General features: G+C 36.2%; 1 protein-coding gene across 6 annotated transcripts in view; it reads left to right on the top strand.

The window, feature by feature from the left end:
• The window catches only part of ZFAND4 (zinc finger AN1-type containing 4), an 83,714-nt gene that overhangs the window by 33,517 nt on the left and 27,239 nt on the right, over nt 1-22,958 (top strand). For 4 of the 6 annotated variants that reach the window (XM_036119929.2, XM_078077440.1, XM_078077442.1 and 1 more), the window contains exons 3-6: nt 6,061-6,136; nt 9,249-9,316; nt 13,112-13,298; nt 21,342-21,489. In XM_036119929.2, coding sequence (XP_035975822.1) covers nt 6,061-6,136; nt 9,249-9,316; nt 13,112-13,298; nt 21,342-21,489 — 479 coding nt within the window. The remainder of the gene's footprint in view (nt 1-6,060; nt 6,137-9,248; nt 9,317-13,111; nt 13,299-21,341; nt 21,490-22,958) is intronic. The other 2 variants (XM_078077443.1, XM_036119931.2) reach the window with 1 other exon arrangement.

Here is a 22,958-nt window from a genome sequence, read left to right as displayed (position 1 = left end):
AACTCATTATTAGGGTTAGATGAGGTCATGAGGGTACCCTGTGATGGGATTAGTGCCCTTATAAGAAGAGACACCAGAGAGCTCTCTTTATCTCTGTGCACACTCACAAAGAAGCACATAGGAAGCCAAAAAAAAAGGCCTTAGAATGAAACCTATTTTGCCAGAAACTTGATCTTGTACTTCCCAGCTTCCATAGCTGTGAGAAGTAAAATTCTGTTGTTTAAGCCTCTCAGTCTGTGGTATTTTGTTAGGGCAGCCTGAGCAGATTAATACACACACACACACACACACACACACACAAACACACACGTGCCTGGGTAGCTCAGTCGGTGGAGTGTCCAACTCTTGATCTCAGGTCTTGATCTCAGGGTTGTGAGTTCAAGCCCTGTACTGGGCATAGAGCCTACTTAAAAAAAATACACACGTATTTGCAAATAAACTCGTACTCATATATCACTTATCACAGGTTCATTTATAATAGTGAAAAATTGGATAGGTGAATATATCACTTATTAGGGGACTGGGTAAATAAGTTATGACAAACATATTGGAGTGCCATCCAGTCATTAAACACAATGTATATTTTATTTACTGATGTGAAAAATGTACATATTATATTAAGTGAAAAAGGCAGTTTATAGTACAACTCACAAAATTTGTTCCCATTTCTATTAAAAAAAATTTTAAAAGGAAATATACCCAAAATGTTAAGTATAGATTCATCTGGGTTTAGGATTATATGTAGTTTTTATTTTCTTTTCTATGTTTCTGTGTTGTCTACTTTTCACAAATGACTATTATTTTTATAATAAAGTAATTTAATCTGTAAGACATTTTAGAACACTAAATAGAAAATTTTTATATATGTAATCTATTTTTTGAGGAAGACATGTTTGTTTTATAGGAATTAATTTTTCTGGATTTAGTAGTACAAGGAATGAGTTGAGGTTTAAAGGCAAAGGGCCACCCTTAAATAGGGTTGCCAGGTTTTTATTTGCTAAATCTGGCAATGCTGTCTTTATTTTATTTTATTATGTTAATCACCATACATTACATCATTAGTTTTTGATGTAGTGTTCCGTGATTCATTGTTTGCGTATAACACCCAGTGCTCTATTCAATACGTGCCCTCTTTAATACCCATCACCAGGCTAACCCAACCCCCACCCCCTCCCCTCTAGAACCCTCAGTTTGTTTCTCAGAGTCCATAGTCTCTCATGGTTCGTCTCCCCCTCCGATGTCCCTCCCCTTCATTTTTCCCTTCCTCCTATCTTCTTCGTTTTTTTTTTTTTTTTAATATATAATGTATTATTTGTTTCAGAGGTACAGGTCTGTGATTCAACAGTCTTACACAATTCACAGTGCTCACCATAGCACATACGCTCCCCAATGTCCATCACCCCGCCACCTCATCCCTCCCAGCCCCCACCACTCTAGCAACCCTCAGTTTGTTTCCTGAGATTAAGAATTCCTCATATCAGTGAGATCATATGATACATGTCTTTCTCTGATTGACTTATTTTGCTTAACATAACACCCTCCAGTTCCATCCATGTCGTTGCAAATGGCAAGATTTCATTCCTTTTGATGGCTGCATAATATTCCATGGTGTGTGTGTGTGTGTGTGTGTGTGTGTGTGTGTGTGTGTGTGGGTGTGGGTGTGTATATATACACACCACATCTTCTTTATCCATTCATCTGTTGATGGACATCTTGGCTCTTTCCATAGTTTGGCTATTGTGGACATTGCTGCTATAAATATCGGGGTGCACGTACCCCTTCAGATCCCTACATTTGTATCTTTGGGGTAAATACCCAGTAGTGCAATTGCTGGGTCATAGGGTAGCTCTATTTTCAACTTTTTGAGGAACCTCCATACTGTTTTCCAGAGTGGCTGCACCAGCTTGCATTCCCAGCAACAGTGTAGGAGGGTTCTCCTTTCCCTGCATCCCCGCCAACATCTGTCGTTTCCTGACTTGTTAATTTTAGCCATTCTGACTGGTGTGAGGTATTATCTCATTGAGGTTTTGATTTGGATTTCCCTGGTGCCGAGTGATGTTGAGCACTTCTTCATGTGTCTGTTGGCCGTTTGGATGTCTTCTTTGCAGAAATGTCTGTTCATGTCTTCTGCCCATTTCTTGATTGGATCATTTGTTCTTTGGGTGTTGAGTTTGATAAGTTCTTTATAGATTTTGGATACTAGCCCTTTATCTGATATGTCATTGGCAAATATCTTCTCCCATTCTGTCGGTTGTCTTTTGGTTTTATTGACTGTTTCTTTTGCTGTGCAAAAGCTTTTTTATCTTGATGAAGTCCCAATAGTTCATTTTTGCCCTTGCTTCCCTTGCCTTTGGCGATGTTTCTAGGAAGAAGTTGCTGCGGCTGAGGTCGAAGAGGTTGCTGCCAGTGTTCTCCTTTAGGATTTTGATGGACTCCTGTCTCACAATTAGGTCTTTCAACCATTTTGAGTCTATTTTTGTGTGTGGTGTAAGGAAATGGTCCGGTTTCATTCTTCTGCATGTGGCTGTCCAATTTTCCCAACACCATCTTGAAGAGACTGTCTTTTTTCCATTGGACATTCTTTCCTGCTTTGTTGGAGATTAGTTGACCATAGACAGTATGGTACAGGCACAAAAATAGACACATAGATCAATGGAACAGAATAGAGAGCCCAGAAATGGACCCTCAGCTCTATGGTCAACTAATCTTTGGCAATGCTGTCTTAAAGCCAAGTTGGTTAGCTCTGTGTATTTGAGATTTAAAAGTGTGTATGGTAGAAAGAACCCTAGTGTTTTTTAATGTGAAAGAGATCGCTGAAGTTCACAGAGGTTTATAATCTTCTCAAAGTCACTCAGCAACTCAAGTAGCCGTCAGAACCACAGCTCAATCTTGGATGCTTCTTTCACTCTGTCTTGCCTGCCTGCCATCCCTATATTTTTTTAGCCTGTTAAATGATGGCTCAGTTCATTTAAAGTGTTTACAGGAGTTGTGTGTGTCTAAGCAGTGTTATTACTATGTCTTCAATCCAGTTCTAAAGTTTCCATTAGAAAATAATACCATATGATGTTGGTTGAATATAAACAGAGTAGGACCTGTCCAAATTGCTTTACCTAATTATGCTGGCGAAATCCTATGATTTTGTTGGAAAAGTTGACCTAGGCACATTTCCAATTTGCTAAAAACATTAAAATACTTTTAATGTGAAATAATTTCTAGTTTAAAAGCCTTTTCCTTAACTGACTTTTTTTTTAGCTGGAAGCAAAATAAACTATTTCATCTGAGAGATATATTTATATCCACCATCTGAACCCCCGTGGGCTATATTCCGTGATGATCTTTTGGAACATTTAGTGAATGTTTAGTAGATATCCAGGTCTTCTAATAGGCAATACTACTGAAACATCACCAGACAGCCACTTTTGCTTTATGAAGGCTGATTTTCAAAAGTTGATTAGCATAAAGGTTAAGAGTACAGTTTCTGGAGTTGGCCTTTGGGGGCTTCACGTCTCAAATCCACCTATTCTGTGTGTCAGTCTCTCAGTATTCAGTTTTATTTATTCATTTCTTTTTTTAAAGGGGGGAGGGAAGAGGGGCAGAGGGAGACACAGAGAATCTCAAGTAGACTCCATGCTCAGCATGGAGCCTGATACAGGGCTTGATCTTACAACCCCGAGAGCATGACCTGAGCCGAAATCGCTTAATCAACTGAGCCACCCAGGCGCCCCTTAGTACTTCAGTTTTGTAACCTGTGATGTGAGCATAATATTGATGCCCACTTCACAAGATTGTGGTTGCAGTGAAATTATGGTAATAGAAGTCAAGCACTTTTAACTGTGCTTGGCTTATAGTAATGAACACTAGCATACATACCACTGTTGTTATTTTTATTTTATTTTATTTATTTATTTTTTAAATTTTATTTTATTATGTTATGTTAATCACCATACATTACATCATTAGTTTTTGATGTAGTGTTCCATGATTCATTGTTTGTGTATAACACCCAGTGCTCCATTCAATACGTGCCCTCTTTAATACCTATCACCAGGCTAACCCATGCCCCCATCCCCCTCCCCTCTAGAACCCTCAGTTTGTTTCTCAGAGTCCATAGTCTCTCATGGTTCGTCTCCCCCTCCGATGTCCCCCCCCCTTCATTTTTCCCTTCCTACTATCTTTTTTTTTTTTTTAATATATAATGTATTATTTGTTTCAGAGGTACAGGTCTGTGATTCAACAGTCTTACACAATTCACAGCACTCACCATAGCACATACCCTCCCCCATGTCTATCACCCAGCCACCCCATCCCTCCCCCCCACCACTCCAGCAACCCTCAGTTTGTTTCCTGAGATTAAGAATTCTTATTTTCATTTTTTAAAGATTTTATTTATTTATTTGAGAGAGAGCACAAGTAGTGGGAAGAGCAGAGGGAGAGAGACAAGCAGACTCCACACTGAGCACAGAGCCAGATGCAGGGCTTGATCTCAGGACCCTGAGATCATGACCTGAGCCAAAATCCAAGAGGCGGATGCTTAACCAGCTGAGCCACCCAGGGGCCCCACCACTGTTATTATTCTAGTCAAATTTTAGTATCATAAGAAAAAGTAATTTGGGAAGGCAGTATATGAGATAATTCAAAAAAGATTTTCATCAATATCAGTATCCATTAAATGTTCTATTGAGTAGATAATACTCACTCTCTGACTAGTTTAGTCCAAATATTCTTTGGGAATTCTAATGTGTACTTTGCAAAAAACAAACAAAAAGGTTAATTATGCTAAAGTATGGAATCTTCCTTAATATTTCTTTAACATCACAGAAATGTAAATAAATTGTCTTGTAGACTATAATTTTCAGCATTGAAAATTATCCACAACATACTTTTTCAAATATTGAATTATTCTGTAATTAATGTTCAGACTCTACAAAAGAACATGTTAATATACAATCACATACAAGTACTGAGGTGGAAGGAATTTTCTAGTACATTAATGTTTATATTGGAAATTATATTTTCTGCCCCTTTTCAAGATTAATGACTTCCATTCAGAAGCGTTATGAAAGATGCCATGTTAATCACTAAATAATGTTACTCTGGGAACACATTTTAGGAATACACCCCCCCCAAAAGGACAGTAAACTAAATTAAATGTTCTATATTTTTAGACTTAGATATAATTGACATATTCGTTTTGGATGTACAACATAATGATTCAATATTTGTATCTATTGAGAAGTGATCACCATAATGAGTCTTGTTAACATCCATCACCATACATGTTACAAAATTTTTTTCTTGTGATAAAACTTTTTAAGATCTAGTCTCATAGCACCTTTCAGGTATACAATATTATTAACTCTAGTCCCCATGTTCTACTTTATTTTATATACTTTATGACCTAATTATTTTATAGCTGAGAGTTTTGAACATTTTAACCACCTTCACCCATTTCACCCTTCCACCCCTGCTCACAATATACTTTTAACAAACTACATATAACTGAATGAAGACTGTACTTTGTAGCATTGAGAACAGTCTTCTAGGCCTTAAATCTTAAATTCTTCTGGGCTGATTTCATACTTTTAAAGGGCTCCCTAATGTTATACTTTGCTTCAAGAATAGAGAGCTACTAAAACACTGTTCTAAAGCGAGTGGATTTGATTCCATCTCCTTTTTTTTTTTTTTTAAAGATTTTATTTATTTATTTGACAGAGGCACAGCAAGAGAGGGAACACAAGCAGAGGGAGTGGGAGAGGGAGAAGCAGGCTTCCCGCTGAGCAGAGAGCCCGATGAGGGGCTCAATCCCAGGACCCTGGAATCATGACCCAAGCCGAAGGCAGGCACTTAACGACTGAGCTACCCAGGCGCCCTGGATTCCATCTACTTTAACCATACCTTTACCTAAGATTCTGTCAATTTTAGCTAAATACCTAGCATTCAATTTAGAAGTGTGTTTAATTTATTATTAGTAGTAGTTCTTTAATAAAAGAGCTTTGTATCATAATCTTTTGAAGATTCTATTGAATTAGTAACCATTTTTTTTTATAACCTTCCCCTAAGGTATTCCCATTTGTCAGCAGCACTTAATTTGGAATAACATGGAACTTGAAGATGATTATTGCTTGAATGATTACAAGTGAGTGTAATTACATATTAGCTGTTTTATAGATGCTCAGTATTACAACTCCATATATCAGTGTTTTCCTTCTGAATCCTTGTATCATGTCTCTTCTGAATAGTTGTGACCCCTAGATTTAAGCGTAAATCCTGAACCTTACGATATCTTGGCTCCGTACTCCAAACTGCCTGATCCTTATCCTTTGATTATTTGTTTTATCTTTTCATTATTCACACCAAGTTATGTATCCCCTGCCTTTTTAGATCCCCCTCTTTTGAACTTGCCTTGTGCTCTTTTCTTTTAATATTGACCCGTTCCCACTTGACTACTTTCCTTTTTTTTTTCATTTTTACAAGAATATTGGGTAAGAATAAAAATCCTAGAAAAGAGCACAGGCAGTAATTTTTCTGACAGTAGCTGTAGCAACATTTTTCTAAGGTATGTCTCCTGAGGCAAGGGAAATAAAAGCAAAAATAAACTATTGGGACTACATCAAAATAAAAAGCTTCTGCACAGTGAAGGAAATAATCAATGAAACTAAAAGCAAATTACTGAATGGGAGATGTTTGTAAATGACATATCCAATAAAGGGTTAGTATCCAAAATATATAAAAAACATACAACTCAACACCCCAAAATCAAATGATCCAATTAAAGAACAGATATTTCTCCAAAGAAGACATCCAGATGGTCAACAGACATGAAAAGATGCTCAGTATCACTCATCATTAGGGAAATGCAAATCAAAACTACAGGGAGATGTCACCTCATACCTGTTAGAATGGCTAAAATTAACAACACAAGAAACAATGGGTGTTGGTAAGGATGTGGGAAAAAAAGGAATCCTGACTGTTGGTGGGAATGCAGATTGGTGCAGCCACTGTGGAAGACAGTATAGAGGGTCCTCAAAAAATTAAAAATAGAACTACCCTACAATCCAATAATTGCACTATTGGGTATTTATCTAAGAAATACAAAAACACTAATTCAAAGGGATACATGCACCCCTATATTTATAGCGGCATTATCTACAATAGCCAAATTATGGAAGCACCCCAAAGGTCCATTGGTAGATGAATGGATAAAGAAGATGTGGTGTATATATACAATGGAATATTTTTCAGCCGTAAAAAGAATGAAATCTTGCCATTTGCAATGACATGGATGGAGCTAGAGTGTATAATGCTAAGTGAAATAAGTCAGAGCAAGACAAATACCATATAATTTCACTCATATGTAGAATTTAAAAACAAAACAACTGAACAAAGGAAAAAAAAGGAGAGAAACCAAGAAACAGACTCTTAATTATAGAGAATAAATTGATGGTTACCAGAGAGGAGCTGGGTGGGGGGATGGGTGAAATAGGTGAAGGGGATTAAGAGGACACTTATCATGATGAGCACTGAGTAATGCATAGAATTGTTGAATCATTATATTGTACACCTGAAACTAATATAACACTGTTGACTATACTGGAATTAAAATTAAAAACAATGCAAATGACATTATAGATAAAGGGCTGGTATCCAAGATCTATAAAGAACTTCTCAAACTCAACACCCAAAAAACAAATAATCAAGTCAAAAAATGGGCAGATGACACGAACAGATACTTCTCCAAAGAAGACATACAAATGGCTAACAGGCACATGAAAAAATGTTCATCATCATTAGCCATCAGGGAAATTCAAATCAAAACCACACTGAGATACTACCTTATACCAGTTAGAATGGCGAAAATTGACACGGCAAGAAACAACAAATGTTGGAGAGGTTGTGGAGAAAGGGGAACCCTCTTACACTGTTGGTGGGAATGCAAGTTGGTACAGCCACTTTGGAAAACAGTGTGGAGGTTCCTCAAAAATTTAAAAATAGAGCTACCCTATGACCCAGCAATTGCACTGCTGGGTATTTACCCCAAAGACACAGATGTAGTGAAAAGAAGGGCCATATGCACCCCAATGTTCATAGCAGCAATGTCCGCAACAGCCAAACTGTGGAAAGAGCTGAGATGCCCTTCAACAGATGAACGGATAAAGAAGATGTGGTCCATATATACAATGGAATATTACTCAGCCATCAGAAAGGATGAATACCCAACTTTTACATCAACATGGTTGGGACTGGAGGAGATTATGCTAAGTGAAATAAGTCAAGCAGAGAAGTTCAATTATCATACGGTTTCACTTATTTGTGGAACATAAGGAATAGCATGGAGGACATTAGGAGAAGGAAGGGAAAAATAAAGTGGGGGGGAAATCAGAGGGAGAGATGAACCATGAGAGACTATGGACTCTGAGAAACAAACTGAGGGGTTTAGAGGGGCGGGGGGCTGGGGGGCTGCGTTAGCCCGGTGATGGGTATTAAGGAGGGCACGTACTGCATGGAGCACTGGGCGTTATACAAAAACAATGAATCGTGGATCACTACATCAAAAACTAATGATGTATTGTATGGTAAGTAACATAACATAATAAAATTAAAAAAATAAAATAAATAAAATTAAAAACAATAAAAAAGTAAAACATAAATAAAATACACTTGATAAAGACAAAAAAACAGTATTGGGTAAGAGAGTTTTGCTCTTCACCAAGTCTTTCATTTTTCATCAAGTCCTCTTTCTATTACTAAGTGACACTGTGTGCACCAGTGATTGCAGATATACTATTTGATTTTCATCTTTCTTTCTCTCCTCTCTCATACACTTCTTCACTCTTTTCTTAAGAACAAAAGAGTCAGAGGCAATGTAAAATATCTGGAAGAGCACTGGGATTTGGGAGATCTTGTAGGTCTTGTAGATTTGGTATTTTTCTATTTTTATTAAATAGATTTGTTTTCTAACACTTTGGGTCTTGGACAGACTTCTTTTTTTCTTAGGGCTTCTTTTTCTTTACACGTGAAATGAAGAGGCTAAACTGAGGTATCATGTCATATTTAAAGCTTATGAGAACCTACTCACTTTTTCATTACTTGTACAAGTAATTAAGTTAACATTTTATATTTATGCATATTGCTTTATCTTTTTTATATTATAGAGGGTAAGTACTATGCCTGATAAACTAGCACTTAATTATGTATATGTCTAACACCAGATGCACTTTGATAATGATGGTTTGTTTTTCTGTTAACAGCATATCAGAAGGTTGTACCTTGAAGTTGGTATTGGCTATGCGTGGTGGACCTATAAATGCTAGAAGAGGTAGGCGTTTATTAAAATCATGTACATTAAAGCAATTTGACAATAATAATTTTCAAGCCAGGTGGTATTTTTATAGTCTCAAGTTTTAATCAGGTTCTCTTTCTGCTATTAGGTCTTAGAACAACATTTGTTTTTCTAAGCATTGTTCTTTAAAGCATATATGTGCAGAAGGAACTCATATTTCAGAAAAATTTCCTGATTCCTGATTCAATCCAGGGATATTTAAAAATAAACCTCACCAGTAGAAGGAAAGGAAATGAATAGCATTGTGTAAATATGTTCTTATCATTATGTTTAAGTTCATACCAGTTTGTTGCTTTTTTGACTCACTGAGTCTTCAACTCTGGATGTAATGATTGTTACAGAAAATTCTAAAGTTGGCTGTTAGCCTGGTTTGTGATGCATTTGGGTTTCATAGATATTATTGTGCCCCTTCCTTTTTCAAAATGTGGGCAGTCTCTAGGGGTCTTTCGTTCATTTAACAAATATATTTTAGGTATCCACTACATGTTCAATACAGTGTTCCATGGAAGAAAAAGTTTCTGCTTACTGACAGTGCCCACAATAAAGATGTAAAGATTTGATGTCATATCAGGCAGTTGCAAGTGCTATGGAGGAAATAGGGGAGTGTGACAGTGTTTGTGGGAGTAGGATACTAGGAGGATGATTGTGGAAGAGCCTTGAAAAAGATGATGTGAGCAGAGACTTGATTAACAAGAGAGTTCTAAGCACGGGAAAAACTGGGAGTGTTCACATTGGTTCCTGATTCAGGTATGTCAGTCACATGAATCTCCACCAAGAAGAGGGATCCTTAGACTGCTCAGAGCAGTCCTGCTCTGTGGGCCTCATTTGGGGAAGGGCTTCATATTTGTTTGATCCTTTACTGACCAGAAGACTAAGGTTAAGTATTGATTACACTGCTGGTTTATTTTTTCCACAAGTCAAATTTTATCTCTGTATTTCATAATTTTGGTTAGAAAAATGGGGCTTATTATCATCTTTTTCCTAGCTACTTCAGGAGGATTTTGTGAGATGTGTTACTTTAGTTGTTGAACTGTTTTGGATAGGTTAGAAAAAAAGCAAAGGTAGTAATGTTAGAATTGGTTAACTAGCACTCCTAATATCAGAAATTCTATAAATTGGACTTATAAAATTGTCCTATGTGACATAAGGTGATGTTTATAGTAGCAAGTCTGAGGGTAGTGTAAGAACCCTAAAGTGTTTAAGATTTTATTTATTTGTCGGAGAGAGAGAGAGCACAAGCATGGGGAGTGGCAGGCAAAGGGAGAGGGAGAAGCAGGCTTCCCACTGAGCAAGGAGCCCAATCTGGGACTCAGTCCCAGGACCCTGGAATCATGACCTGAGCTGAAGGCAGATTTTTAACCGACTGAGCCACCCAGGCATCCCAAGAAACTTAAAGTGTTTACAGAGTCATTATGATAAGATAGAATTATACAGTGTTTAATAACATGTAAATTCCACTGTTACAAAATTTTGAAAGTTGGTTATTTGTGTATAGTATTGTCTTTAAACCAGGTTATTTTATCAGAACATCTACTTTTCTTACTGGGACCAGAATTATTTTATGTTTATGAGGAGAAATGTAAGTGCTATAGATTTTTTTTTTAATTTTTAAAGATTTTATTTATTCATTTGAGAGAGAGAGAGCATGAGCAGGGAAAGGTAGATGGCGAGGGAGAGGCAGACTTCCCCACTAAGCAGGGAGCCTGACCTGGGGCTCAATCCCAGGACCCCACGATCATGACCTGAGCTGAAGGCAGACGCTCAGCCAACTGAGCCACCCAGGTGCCCCAAGTGCTATAGATTTTGAGTTAAAAATATATGCATGGGAGTTTTTTTTGTTTTTTTGGGGGGGTTTTTTGTTTGTTTGTTTTTTACTTTTTGAGAAATGAAAATAAAAGGCATTGCTATCCTTAGGTAGCTGAAGCTTTGTAATACCTTTTTTCCCTACAGCTTTCTATGCCTTATTTGTAAATTGAAAAATCAGCAAGGAGAACTTGTCTTTTTTAATATTTTAATTATATATTTAATAATTTTGCCTTTATTGAATCAACTTCTTTAAAGTTAAAAGCTTGCTGTTGTCTCCACACATCATTGAAAACTTTGTGAAGATTAAAAACTATACCCAGATCTAGAACTTTTCCATGTTGTATTTGAGAAACCATATTTTTTGGTTATTTAGTTTTACTTGAAAATTATGGTTTAGAAAATACCATGAGTTCATAATATTTAGCTTTTAAAATTGTTTTTGAATTAATCATTATCAAAACAGCATCCTTTCTAAAACTAAATTTTATTTTAAGGTATGTATACAGTGTGTTGTACCTGATGAAATCAAAGTGGTTTTTCTGTTATGAAAAGGTGTGTGCATATACCGCATAGCTGCATATATATATTCAGTCCCAATGCCTCCTCAAGTAGGGCACACCATGTTGATTTAGTAAGGCTTTCACACAGCTTTAGTAATGGCAGCAACATAGATTTTATTTCTTTTTAAGGTAATGTGGAATGTGTAGCGTTAACTTAAAAATGGTAAGAACTTGTTTTAAACATGTCTCTTAACATTTGCACATTTTGTGCCTATGAAAGAGTTGGTCAAAACATCCAAATATTTTTATAAAATAAGCTAAATATTATTATATTTCTAATTTTTCTGTTTTAGTGGTGGTGGTATTGGATTAGGATTTGGGAACATTTTTAATGTTTTTACCTTGTTACTTTCAGTTTAATATTTCTTAGTGCTGTAACTTTTTTAAAGGTCAGCACAGCACTGGAATTCTGTTAATAAATAAGCTACTTGTATCAAAGAAAATTTGAGAAATTGTTGCCTCTTTTAGGAAAGAGCAAATGTTTCTGCAGCTTGACATGAGAGTTTTTGGGAGTGAACTTTTTTTCCTGTAATCATTCCTTAAGTCTGGGTCAGAGTCTTTTAGAACATTCGCCCTATGAGCCAGCAATCTCTTGAGGCCCTTCCCCCGGCAGGAGCAGAATCTGTGGCTGCTGTGGACAAGATGATGGCTGCAATACCAAACCTGAGGACCACTCCAGGCCAGAAGAGCCTATAGTGATGGGGGGCTTTGCCCCAGTCCTTGTGCTCTGACTGGACACATGGGTACATACCAGGACAGTTGGGATCCTGGGAGGATGCTTTCAAGAAACAACATACTGACCATTGCACACATGGCAGTTTTAGTACACTCAGGGGCCCCCTTGTATTCTGAATTGCTGTATACTTTTAATTACCTAACTTGATGTCAAGAAACAGCTCTAAGAAGAACGTAAAACCAGAATCAAAGAAGATCTAAAACCAGAAAGAAAAAAGAGATTCCCTTGCTTCTAATTTCCAATATATGTCTCCCAATTATGTGTATGTGTCTTTTTTTTTAAATCTAAAGTAAGTGGAATTTATATTGCTTTTAAATTATTGATGTAACCAATATTGGAAAATATAGGAAGTAGATGTGTGAAGTGAAAACAGTCATAGGTAATTATGTCATAGAATCAGCAAATATACAGACTCCAGTGGCACAGGAAAATACTGATGTATTTAGTTAAGCCGTGTCTTTGTATGTAATAACATAATAATGCATTCCATTTCTTTCATGTTAGTACAACATCGGGAATGCTGTATTAACTATAAAAAGACCAGAAACTTATTTAAAGACTATCATATATATGTTGTTCTAATTCAGCACATTATATCCTGTCACTGTACCAACATGCATAAAACTTGATATAAATTGAAAGCTTGTTAATCAATTTTTCCATTTGTAGTTCCTATGGAAGATCCACTTAGGGAGATGGCTGAGTACATGGATTCCAGTCGAGATGAGGTCTGGGAGAAGACCTCCTGCAACAAACAAGTTACATTTTTGGTATACCGAGAAGGAGATCAATTGAATTTCTTTCGTGTAGTAGATAGGGGAGATGGCACTTTAACACCATTATCTGAATCTTTAAGGTAAATAGGTTTTCATTTGCATGTCTCACTTAGAAAAGGAGAACACTGTATGATATACTCCATAAACCTTAATGTTTACTTTGTGTTGTCAAAATAATCTTATATTCACAAGACTGGCTAAATTTCATGCATTCTCCCCACTCCCCCGCCCCAGATATATAATTCTGAAATTGTCCTTCATATGATTGATATTTAGAGAGTAATTTATAAAACTGAAATTTCTTTATGGAGTAGGATTTTTATATAAAAGATTTATTTCTGTCCTTTATGAAACTCTAAGATGCTGACTTGATTATAGAGTCTTGTTATAATATTGTGCTATTGTCCAACCTTGGCATAATAGGGTTGAACCTAGAGTTGCTGTTTGTTTTTTTTGTTTTTTTTTTCCAAAATTTAACTCTACTGCTTAAAGGCAGATAAATCTCTTTACCTTTCTGGTCTTGTTTTCCTACTCTGTAAAAGGAAGAGGAGTTGTTAAATTGATTCTAAACTCAGAAGGAAACAACTTTAAAGGTACTTAGCTAGGCAATAGAACAATTAGGAAATAAGACAAGGTCATCTGTAAGTTTCTGTATACTCTGATTCTTTATTGACTTTCGCTTTAAGCCACTAAACACTTAATGAACTTTTTAGCCAGTCTGTACACTAGTACTGGCTTACAAAGATGATTGTCCCTCCCTATATGGAGCGTGCAATCTGCTCTAACTAGTACCTATAATATATTCTTGCCAATTGTTATAAAAAGATATCAACATCTCTGGAAAACCAGATAAGAAGGCCTTCATTTTGCCTGAAAGGTGGAGAGTTAGGGACAAACTCTGAGAAGAAGGGACCTTAAAAGGGGAGTAGGAGTTTTCCAAGCAGACCAAGGAAGGAAAGGTATTACAGGTAACTAAATTTAATCAGATTAGTTGTGGGGTTTTTTGGTATAAGTTATTTATATAATGGTATAAGTTCTTTATATATTTTGGATACTAACCCCTCATTGTTTATATCATTTGCAAATACCTTCTCCCATTCAGTAGGTTGCCTTTTCATTTTGTCGAAAGTTTCCTTTGCTGTACAAAAGCTTTTTTTTTTTTAAGACTTTTCATTTATTTATATGACACAGAGAGAGAAATAGAGAGAGAGCACAAGCAGGGGGAGCAGCAGGCAGGCAGAGGGAGAGGGAAAAGCAGGCTCCCCATGGAGCAAGGAGCCCAATGTGGGGCTTGATCCCAGGACCCTGGGATCATGACCTGAGCCGAAGGCAGATGCTTAACCAACTGAGCCACCCAGGTGCCCCTGTACAAAAGCTTTTTATTTTAAAATAGTATAGTCCCAATAGTTTATTTTTGCTTTTGTTTCCCTTGCCAGAGGAGACATATTTAGAAAAATTTTGCTAAGGGAGATAACAAAGAAATTACTGCCTGTGTTTTCTTCTAGGAGTTTTATGGTTTCAGGTCTCACATTTAGGTCTTTAACTCATTTTGAGTTTATTTTTGTGTATAGTATAAGAAAGTGGTCTAGTTTAATTATTTTTTGCATGTAGCTGTCTAATTTTTCTAGCATCACTTATTGAAGAGACTGTCTTTTCCCCCATTGTATATTTTTGCCTCTTTTGTTGTAGATTACTTGACCATATAAGCATGGGTTTACTTCTGGGCTCTGTTCTATTCCATTGATCTATGTGTCTATTTCTGTGTTGGTACCATACTGTTTTGATTATTATAGCTTTGTAATATATCTTGAAATCTGAGATTGTGATACCTCCAGCTTTGTTCTTCTTTCTCAAGATTGCTTTGGCTATTTGGGGGTCCTTTGGTGGTACAAGTGACTAAATTCAATCCCACAATATATAAAGCTAGTAGAAAAAATTGTAGAAAAAATAACTTGTAGTCTGGAGAACAGTTTCTGTGGCTCAGGAGTCTAGTCACAGTTTAGCTGGGTGCTCTGCTCAGGGTCTCCCAAAGCTGCAGTTGAGGTGTTGGCAAAGATGCGCTCTTATATGGAGGCTTGATAGAATCTACTTCCAAGCTCATTCATGTTGTTGGCATAATTCATTTCCTGGCAGTTGTATGACTGAGGACCCTGGGTTTTTCCTGGCTTTTTCCTAGAGGCTGCCCTCAGCTCCCTTTTGATTAACTCAAAATCAAGTGATTTGGGGCCTAAATTACATCTGAAAAATCACTTTTACCATATTGTGGGACTAGAAACAAGTCCTAGGTCATTTTTACACTCAACTGTAGGGGAGTGTACAGGATATGAGCACCAGGGATCGGGAATCATGGGGATTTCTTTAGATTCTGCCCACCACAAGTTATGTGGAAGAAGGATTAGACTCATTTTTTGAGAGCTGACTATGACAAATGGGTGTTGACTGTTGACTCTAACTTGTTACGATCTGGTTACTACAAAGTGTAGTAGTAACCATATAGTAACTACAACCATGTAGGCCAGAGGTAGAGAAGAGGGAGTAATCAGGGCTGCAGCCTTAATCCAGACCCTCTTACTTGGACCATGAATAGAATTTTTTCATACCAGTCTCCCCATGTGCTAGCTCATTGTTGTTTTGGTTTCCTTCCTTCGAACATCCTCTTTTGGTTCCCTTTTCCTAGAGAAAATCTAAGTTCCTTAGCTTTGCTTGTAAGGCCCTTTACAACCTGTCATTGTCCATTTTTGAGCTCTCCTTCATTATGCCATGTTTTTGTACATCTTTTACCCTTTGCTTGAAATGTCATTTTCTTCTTTTACCTCAATTTCTCCTCAGCCAGCTTCTATTTAAGACATAGCCCAAGTGTTGCCGAGGATTTCAATTAAAATTGTATTGTTCCTCTCAAGGTAATTTTTTTTTTTTAACTTTTCTCTTCCTTTCTTTTCACCTACCAGAATTGGACAAGGGATAGGGGTGGGTGAGAAAGGAGAGTAGAAAACTTTTTCTGGCCATACCTTGAATGACATTTATCTTGACTGTTGTAGGAGAGGCTTTCTTACTCTGTAATAGGGGGCAGCAAAATTTTTTTGGAAAGGGCCAAATAGTAACTATTTTAGGATTTTCAGGCCAAGAGATAAAATCAAAGGTACTGTGTAGGTACTTACGTAACAAGAGAGAAGAATTCCCACATAATTTTTACTGTCAAAATTCAAAATATAGTAATAATAATTGAGGGGCACCTGGTGGCTCAGTTGGTTAAGCACCCAACTCTTGATTTGGGCTCAGGTCATGATCTCAGCATTTTGAGATCGAGCCCCATGTTGGGCTCCAGGCTAGGCGTGGAGCCTGCTTAAGATTCTCTCTCTCCCTCTCTCCACTTCTCGTGTGCATGCGCGCGGGTGCAGGTTTACACGCACTCTCTCTTAAAAAAATTTAAAAAATAATAATTGAGTACTTGTGTGTGTGTGTATAATTTGGATCCATGAAAGAGGAGAATTGAATGCTTTTGGGGGGGGTAATATTTTACTTGAGGTTGCAAGCTAGTGTTGCCTATCAAATTTGCAAAATCAGTTGCAAAAGTTCATCTGTTAGTATGGATCTGTAATGAGATTTTATGTATTTTATCTTTGAAAATTTTTTTTCACACCGATGTTGCCATGTACTGATACCAGTCCATAAGCATATGATTTTAATTGAGCATATTCATTGCTTGGAAGGCATTTATAGAATTCTGTTACAGTGTCCTCTTGCCATTTGCCTTTAACATGGCATTACATTGCATATTAATCACATCAGGATAGGTGGAGCTCCTCAATTGCGCATTTAAATAGATTTTGAAATATGGAAATTTCCTTTAACTTGCTACAAGGTATTAAAACACTGCTGGGAATTTAGAAAATATGCCCCTGTAAATTTGTGTGGGAATGTTCTTGCTTTTTAACTTTTGAAAGCATGCTATTGCATGTTATTCAAAGTAATATTGGTGTCATCACAATGACATTACTGCAGTATAAGTTTCTTATAGGAGCACTGCTTTGCCTTATAATTTTAGGTAGAATTCAGTAAGAAACATTAAGTCCACAGCAAAAACTAATTTTCAAAGGCATTCAGGTGAAGGTGATTCTTCTTGTTGAGAAAAATTCAATGTTAGCCCTGAGCTTTAAAGAATCGTAATAAAACTATTATAGTCAAGACATTGAACTGACAGCTAAGTCCATGAACCAAAAAAGTTTACTGTTGACACTACTGATTTAAGAAGACATGATAAATTCAAATATTTACCCTTGAATACCTACTGATGAAGAATACAGCGAGTAACCACAGCCTTTTAACACCTTAGGTTTCCATTAGCTTTGTAAATTTGTCCAACTTATTTTTTTTTCTGTTCCACACATATTTTTACTCTATCACTTGTAGGAGATTTCACTTCAAGTTTACTGAATTAGTGTTTTAGCAGCTCTTGAAAATCTTCTTACCTGTAGTTGTTTCATGCAGACTATTCATAGGGGCTTCATTCTTCACTAACTTCAAAGTTGGTATTGATGCCTTGATAAACAAAAACAACTGAACGGTACCAATAACTTATGTTGAGTCATCAAAAGCCAAGGAACAGAACTCCAAATCATTGCCTTATTGTTTAGTTGACTCTTGTTGTTGCTTCCACTGTTGCCATTTCTTCAAGAAATTGTTCTTGCCAAAGGGGTAGTCTTCATTTAAACAAGTTTATTTTCTCTGGACACATTTCTTCAATTGCTGTGATCAAGCATAGTTTAATTAATTCACTGTTGGCAAACAGATTTTCTTACTAGCTAGTAAATTAGCCCCTCAGAAACTTATTTTGGTTGCAGTTTCATTTTCGTTTTTTCTTTTTGTGAAGAAATTCTACTTCGATGAGATGCCATTTTAAATTTTTGCAGTTTTTCTGACACTTTCTTGCAAGTTGGGAATAGTGTGATGAGTTCTTAGTCTGGTAATGTCCAAATAAGTGTTTTTTCTTTAGCACAGCCACAGCGTCATTGCATAATGAACACAATACTTTGCCATGTATCGCACGTAATTGACGGTGAAACAATCCACTCTCTACTGTGCCTTAAACCTGCGGCATTCGAAGTTCACGCTTCTTGTTCTGACACGTTAGGAGTGTGTGTGTGTCAGTGTCGTGGTATGATGATACACATGGCACTCAAAATGCTGTGGAATTATGATTGTGCCAGTGTGCTTTGTAGTGTGCCAAGCCGAAGTGCAGAGCGGTGAGACGGCCACATACGATTCTAATGTGGCTGCTCAGCTCTATCATTGCAGTGCCGAAGCTGCCACCTGTAACATGTGATCCAGTGAGGGTGGCAGTGTTCAATCAAACTTTTTATTTATGGACACAAATATGAATTGGATATAATTTAACATTATGAAATATTATTTTGATTTTTTTCAACTATTTAGAAGTGTCAAAACCATTCTTGTGGACCACACAAAAGTAAGTGGTAGAATGAACTTGGCCTGTGGCCATAGTTTACCAACTCGTGCTCTAGGGAGGAAACAGGGAGCATGGGTGCTAATTTAACTCATTCTGGTACAAAATCTAGTACCAGTCATTTTTAGTCTTAAATCTTTATAGTTAATCATGCCACCTTATTGCTGGTTTAAGTGGGAAGAAATAAAAGGAGGCAATGCAAGACAATTTTAATTAAATGGTAACTTGTCTGTGCAAGTCACGTGAGTACTTGGCTTCTGGATGAATAATATTCATGTTGGAATAAATATTCATTTGCCCATCTTTTGTTCTTTAATCACATTATTAGATTAAAAGATTTAGAAAAAGTTAAATACAGCATTCAAGAAAATATCTAGAAACTTAAGAAAATATTTAGAACATTTAAATATGAAAAAAGATATTTATGGATTAAGTTTATAAATTACTACGTTATCCTAGTCTAGTTATATTTTTCCATTTTGAAAAAAATTGGTTTTTAACTGATCTCCTAAATCTGTTCTGTGAGAGAAAACACAGTAATGTGGTTCTTTGAAAAAAATTAGGTGGATTTAAAAGCATATTTTTACCCTCAAAAATACATCCATTGAAATAGTTATCATGATTGTACTTTAAAAAATACACATATGTACATGCACGTGTGCATGCAAGCACATGCACACAGACTGTTTTCCATCCCATGGAAAACAGTAAAGGGCCAGTTTTTTATGACAGGAAAGTTGAGTCAGAAACCTCTTTCGGTATTCAGTATGGGTATGTAAAGTTAAAATAACCATAGGATGTATGAGAGAAGTACTTAAAATACTGCAAGGTGACCAAGGATAGAATATATTAGAGTCATTCCTTTCAACTCCAAGGGTGAAGTGGCAAAAATCTCCACTCATCCCTCCTTTTCAGGTACAAGAGCCCTCACATACTGTAAGTTCTATCACTTATTTGGGTTCACAAGCATAATGCAGTAAAGTCTGTTGTTTGATGCCTGAGGGAGCAACAGGAAATAGTATAAAGAGTAGACTTTGGAGGCAGGGGATTTGAATCTTAAGTCCACCATTTACAGGTTTAGTAAAACCTCTCTCAACTGCCATCTCTTCATTTATAAAATGAGATATAATATCACCTTACATAGTTTTTATGAGGATTAGAAATAGCGTGTAAAAAGTATCTGGCAGAGTAGCATTCAGTAAATGATAGCAATATTAATTTAGTGTTGTTCCCATTGTGTCAATTTTCATATTGTGGTAGGCATCTACAGTAGGTGCAAGTGATGGTCACCAGTCAAACACGAGGGACTAAATTGCTTATGGAGACATATTTCCGCTGTCATTCCTCCTGATGCTGTACCTGCTATGCACGTAGTTCATCTGTGATTTCAAAATGTCATCATTTTCACCATGTAAAGTTTTAAGAATGGGGCTATCCATTATGTACTTCGCCTTTGTGTGGTGGTAGTATGTGCTTCAGAAGTGGTATGGAATATGCCCTTCTTATTTAAGGTTATCCTAAATTATTTCCATTTCTTACAACCATATAGAACAGGAAATTTTGTTAACCCTCATACATTAGCAGAGATACATACTTTAGTTTTTCTGTAAGTAAATCAGACATGGTGATCAATACTTATTCTTAGTCTGCTCTATTTAAAATCTTAGTCATTCTACAAATATGCTGAACTTGTGTTTATCCTAAACCTTTACCGTTGTAATTTTACTGTTACTGAAAAAGCTGAGTGAAATTTCACTAATGTTTATGTTTAGTTCAACATTTATTGGCTATGCACCAAGCACTGTGCCAGGCACTGAGACTAAGAAGATGAATAAGGCCTAATATCTGCTTTCATCTTGCTTACATATGGGGGGAGTGAGAAGGAAAGATAGACATATAAGTATAAATATGAGGATAGTGGGATAAGTGCCAGTATATTATGCAGTCAAAGAGAAGGGGCTCCAAATAATAATTATGTTAAGGTATGAATAAATGTCATGGTGACTGATCAGTAATTCAGATGTTTTACATGTATAATAATTTGTGACATGACTTGACTGGGGTTTCTTTTTTCATTTTAAAATACACGCTGTTCTAGGTGGTTATGCTTCCAAATGCTGAAAAAAATCTTGTTATTCTTATTTTTTCATTGTTCTTTAAGAACAGATAATGTTCTAATGACACCTGTGTGAGTTCTTTTTTAGTGAAAATCCTCTCAGGATGAATAAAAATCTGGACTTCTGTGTCAATTTCTTTTTCATTATGGTTAAATGGAATTCTGATCAGCCTGTGGTCTAGGTTTTGCAATTATCAGCCTTGGCTGATAAAATGAAATCAGTGCATTTTTGTGAAGATGGATTTTGCTTCTGTGGGAGTGAGGTAGTAGGTGCCATTAAGACCTTCACTTGTGGTATATTGACTTCAGAAAAGCTTAGCTGTGCTAGATATGTCAGTCATGCTAGATCATGGTATTTATCCATATTTATTTTTTTCTTCTAAGAAGTATATTTTTTGAAATACATTTGCCTTGAATTTACATTGACAAGATTTATTCTTTTACCATTAGCAGCATCTGTATAGTTTCTATTGCACATAAGTATTTTTAGTCATTGAGCAGGTATCAGAAACATCTCAGTAGTAATTATTGCTTTCTTTGCAGTGGTGGGTCTGTGTATAATTTGTATACGGATGAAGATGAAGAAATTGAGCCTTCTCCTTCTGGGCAACAGATAATTGAAAATTCAATAACTATGAATAAGATGAAGCTGCTGAAGGCTAAGATGGAGAACATGAATCTCAGCAAAAAGGTGAAGCTGTTGGCATTTGGCCAGGCTTTTCTCTAGTTTGTCCCTGCAGGGCTCACAGCATTGAGGTCTGTTGATAATTGTGAAAATGAATTATTTATAAAATATTGTTCATTTCAAGTTTCTGGCCTCAGTTATTTATTGAGATATTAACAGTGATGAATTGTTTTTTTAGGCCACCAATACATCTACTGTGATATATTGCACTTAAAATAATTCACTGTTTTTTTTTAATTTCATAGCTCTAGTGCTAAGAAGGATAATAAAAAATAGTCTAATCTTAATCTTGCAATAGTTACTTTTTAAAATGCTCTGTTAATGTTTGCTTTTTATAGATACTGCCTCTATTTGGGCTTTGATAAGGAATATTCCTATGTTTAGCTTTACTAGATATTGTCAGTTTTCCAAAGTAATTCCAAAGTAATTGAACCAGTTTACATTCAACTGTCCAGTAGTGAATGAGAGAGGGTTTTCACACAGTCTTACCAGCATTTGGTATGATCCTTCTTATTTATTTTTGTCATTCTGGTTGATGTGTAGTTGCCTCACATTGTGGTTTTAATTTGTATTCCTCTGACTGATGAGGTTGAGCACCTTTCCCATGTTTATTGGGTATTTGGATATCCCTTTTTGTAAAATGCCTGTTCATATCTCTTGGGCATTTTTCTGTTCAGTGGTATGTTTTTTCCTTATTGATTTTTTTTTATCTTTATGTATTCTGGATATAAATCCTTTGTCATACACACACACACATATCACTACTCTGTTACTTTGCTTTTCACTCTCTTAATAACTAATCCCTTTTTCTTTCTTGAAATATAATATATACATATAATAAGGTTCACAGATCTTGAATGTACAGCTTGATGAATTTTTACATTTATATACACTCATGTAGGTACAACCCAGATTAAAATAGGACCAGGTTTCCTTATAACCTTTCCCTACTCCCAGAAATAACTACTATTCTTACACTTGTCACCATAAATTAGTTTTGCCAGTTGTTGAACTTTGTATAAATATCCTCTTCTTTTTTTTTTTGGTCTGGTTTCTTTTGCCCAACAACATACTTTTGTAAATCATCCATATTGTGGGTATCAGTTCATTCTTTTTTCTGCTATGTACTATTCTATTGTATGACTATTCTTCAGTTTGTTTCTCTCCTTTTGATAGGTTGGATTGTTTGTAGTGTTTGGCTTTCATCAGTAAAGATGCTTTCAACATTCTTATACATGTTTTTGGTGGACGTATGCACTCTTTTCTTTGGGGCATAAGCCTAGGAAGGTACTTGTCATAGGGTAGGTTTATATGTAGCTTTAGTCACTACGCCAATTTTGCAAGAGCTCTGTAATTGTTCCTTTCTCATTTAGATTTACAATCCATCTAAAAAAACTTTTTAAAAAATGTAATGTGAAGTAGGGTAAAGATAATTTCTTCCAGGTGGAGAACAGTTGACCTAGCTCTATTGAAAA

Source organism: Halichoerus grypus, chromosome 7 (assembly GCF_964656455.1).
Source record: "Halichoerus grypus chromosome 7, mHalGry1.hap1.1, whole genome shotgun sequence".
In the NCBI taxonomy this organism is placed as follows: Eukaryota; Metazoa; Chordata; class Mammalia; order Carnivora; family Phocidae; genus Halichoerus; species Halichoerus grypus.
This window is presented reverse-complemented; position numbering and strand designations above follow the sequence as displayed.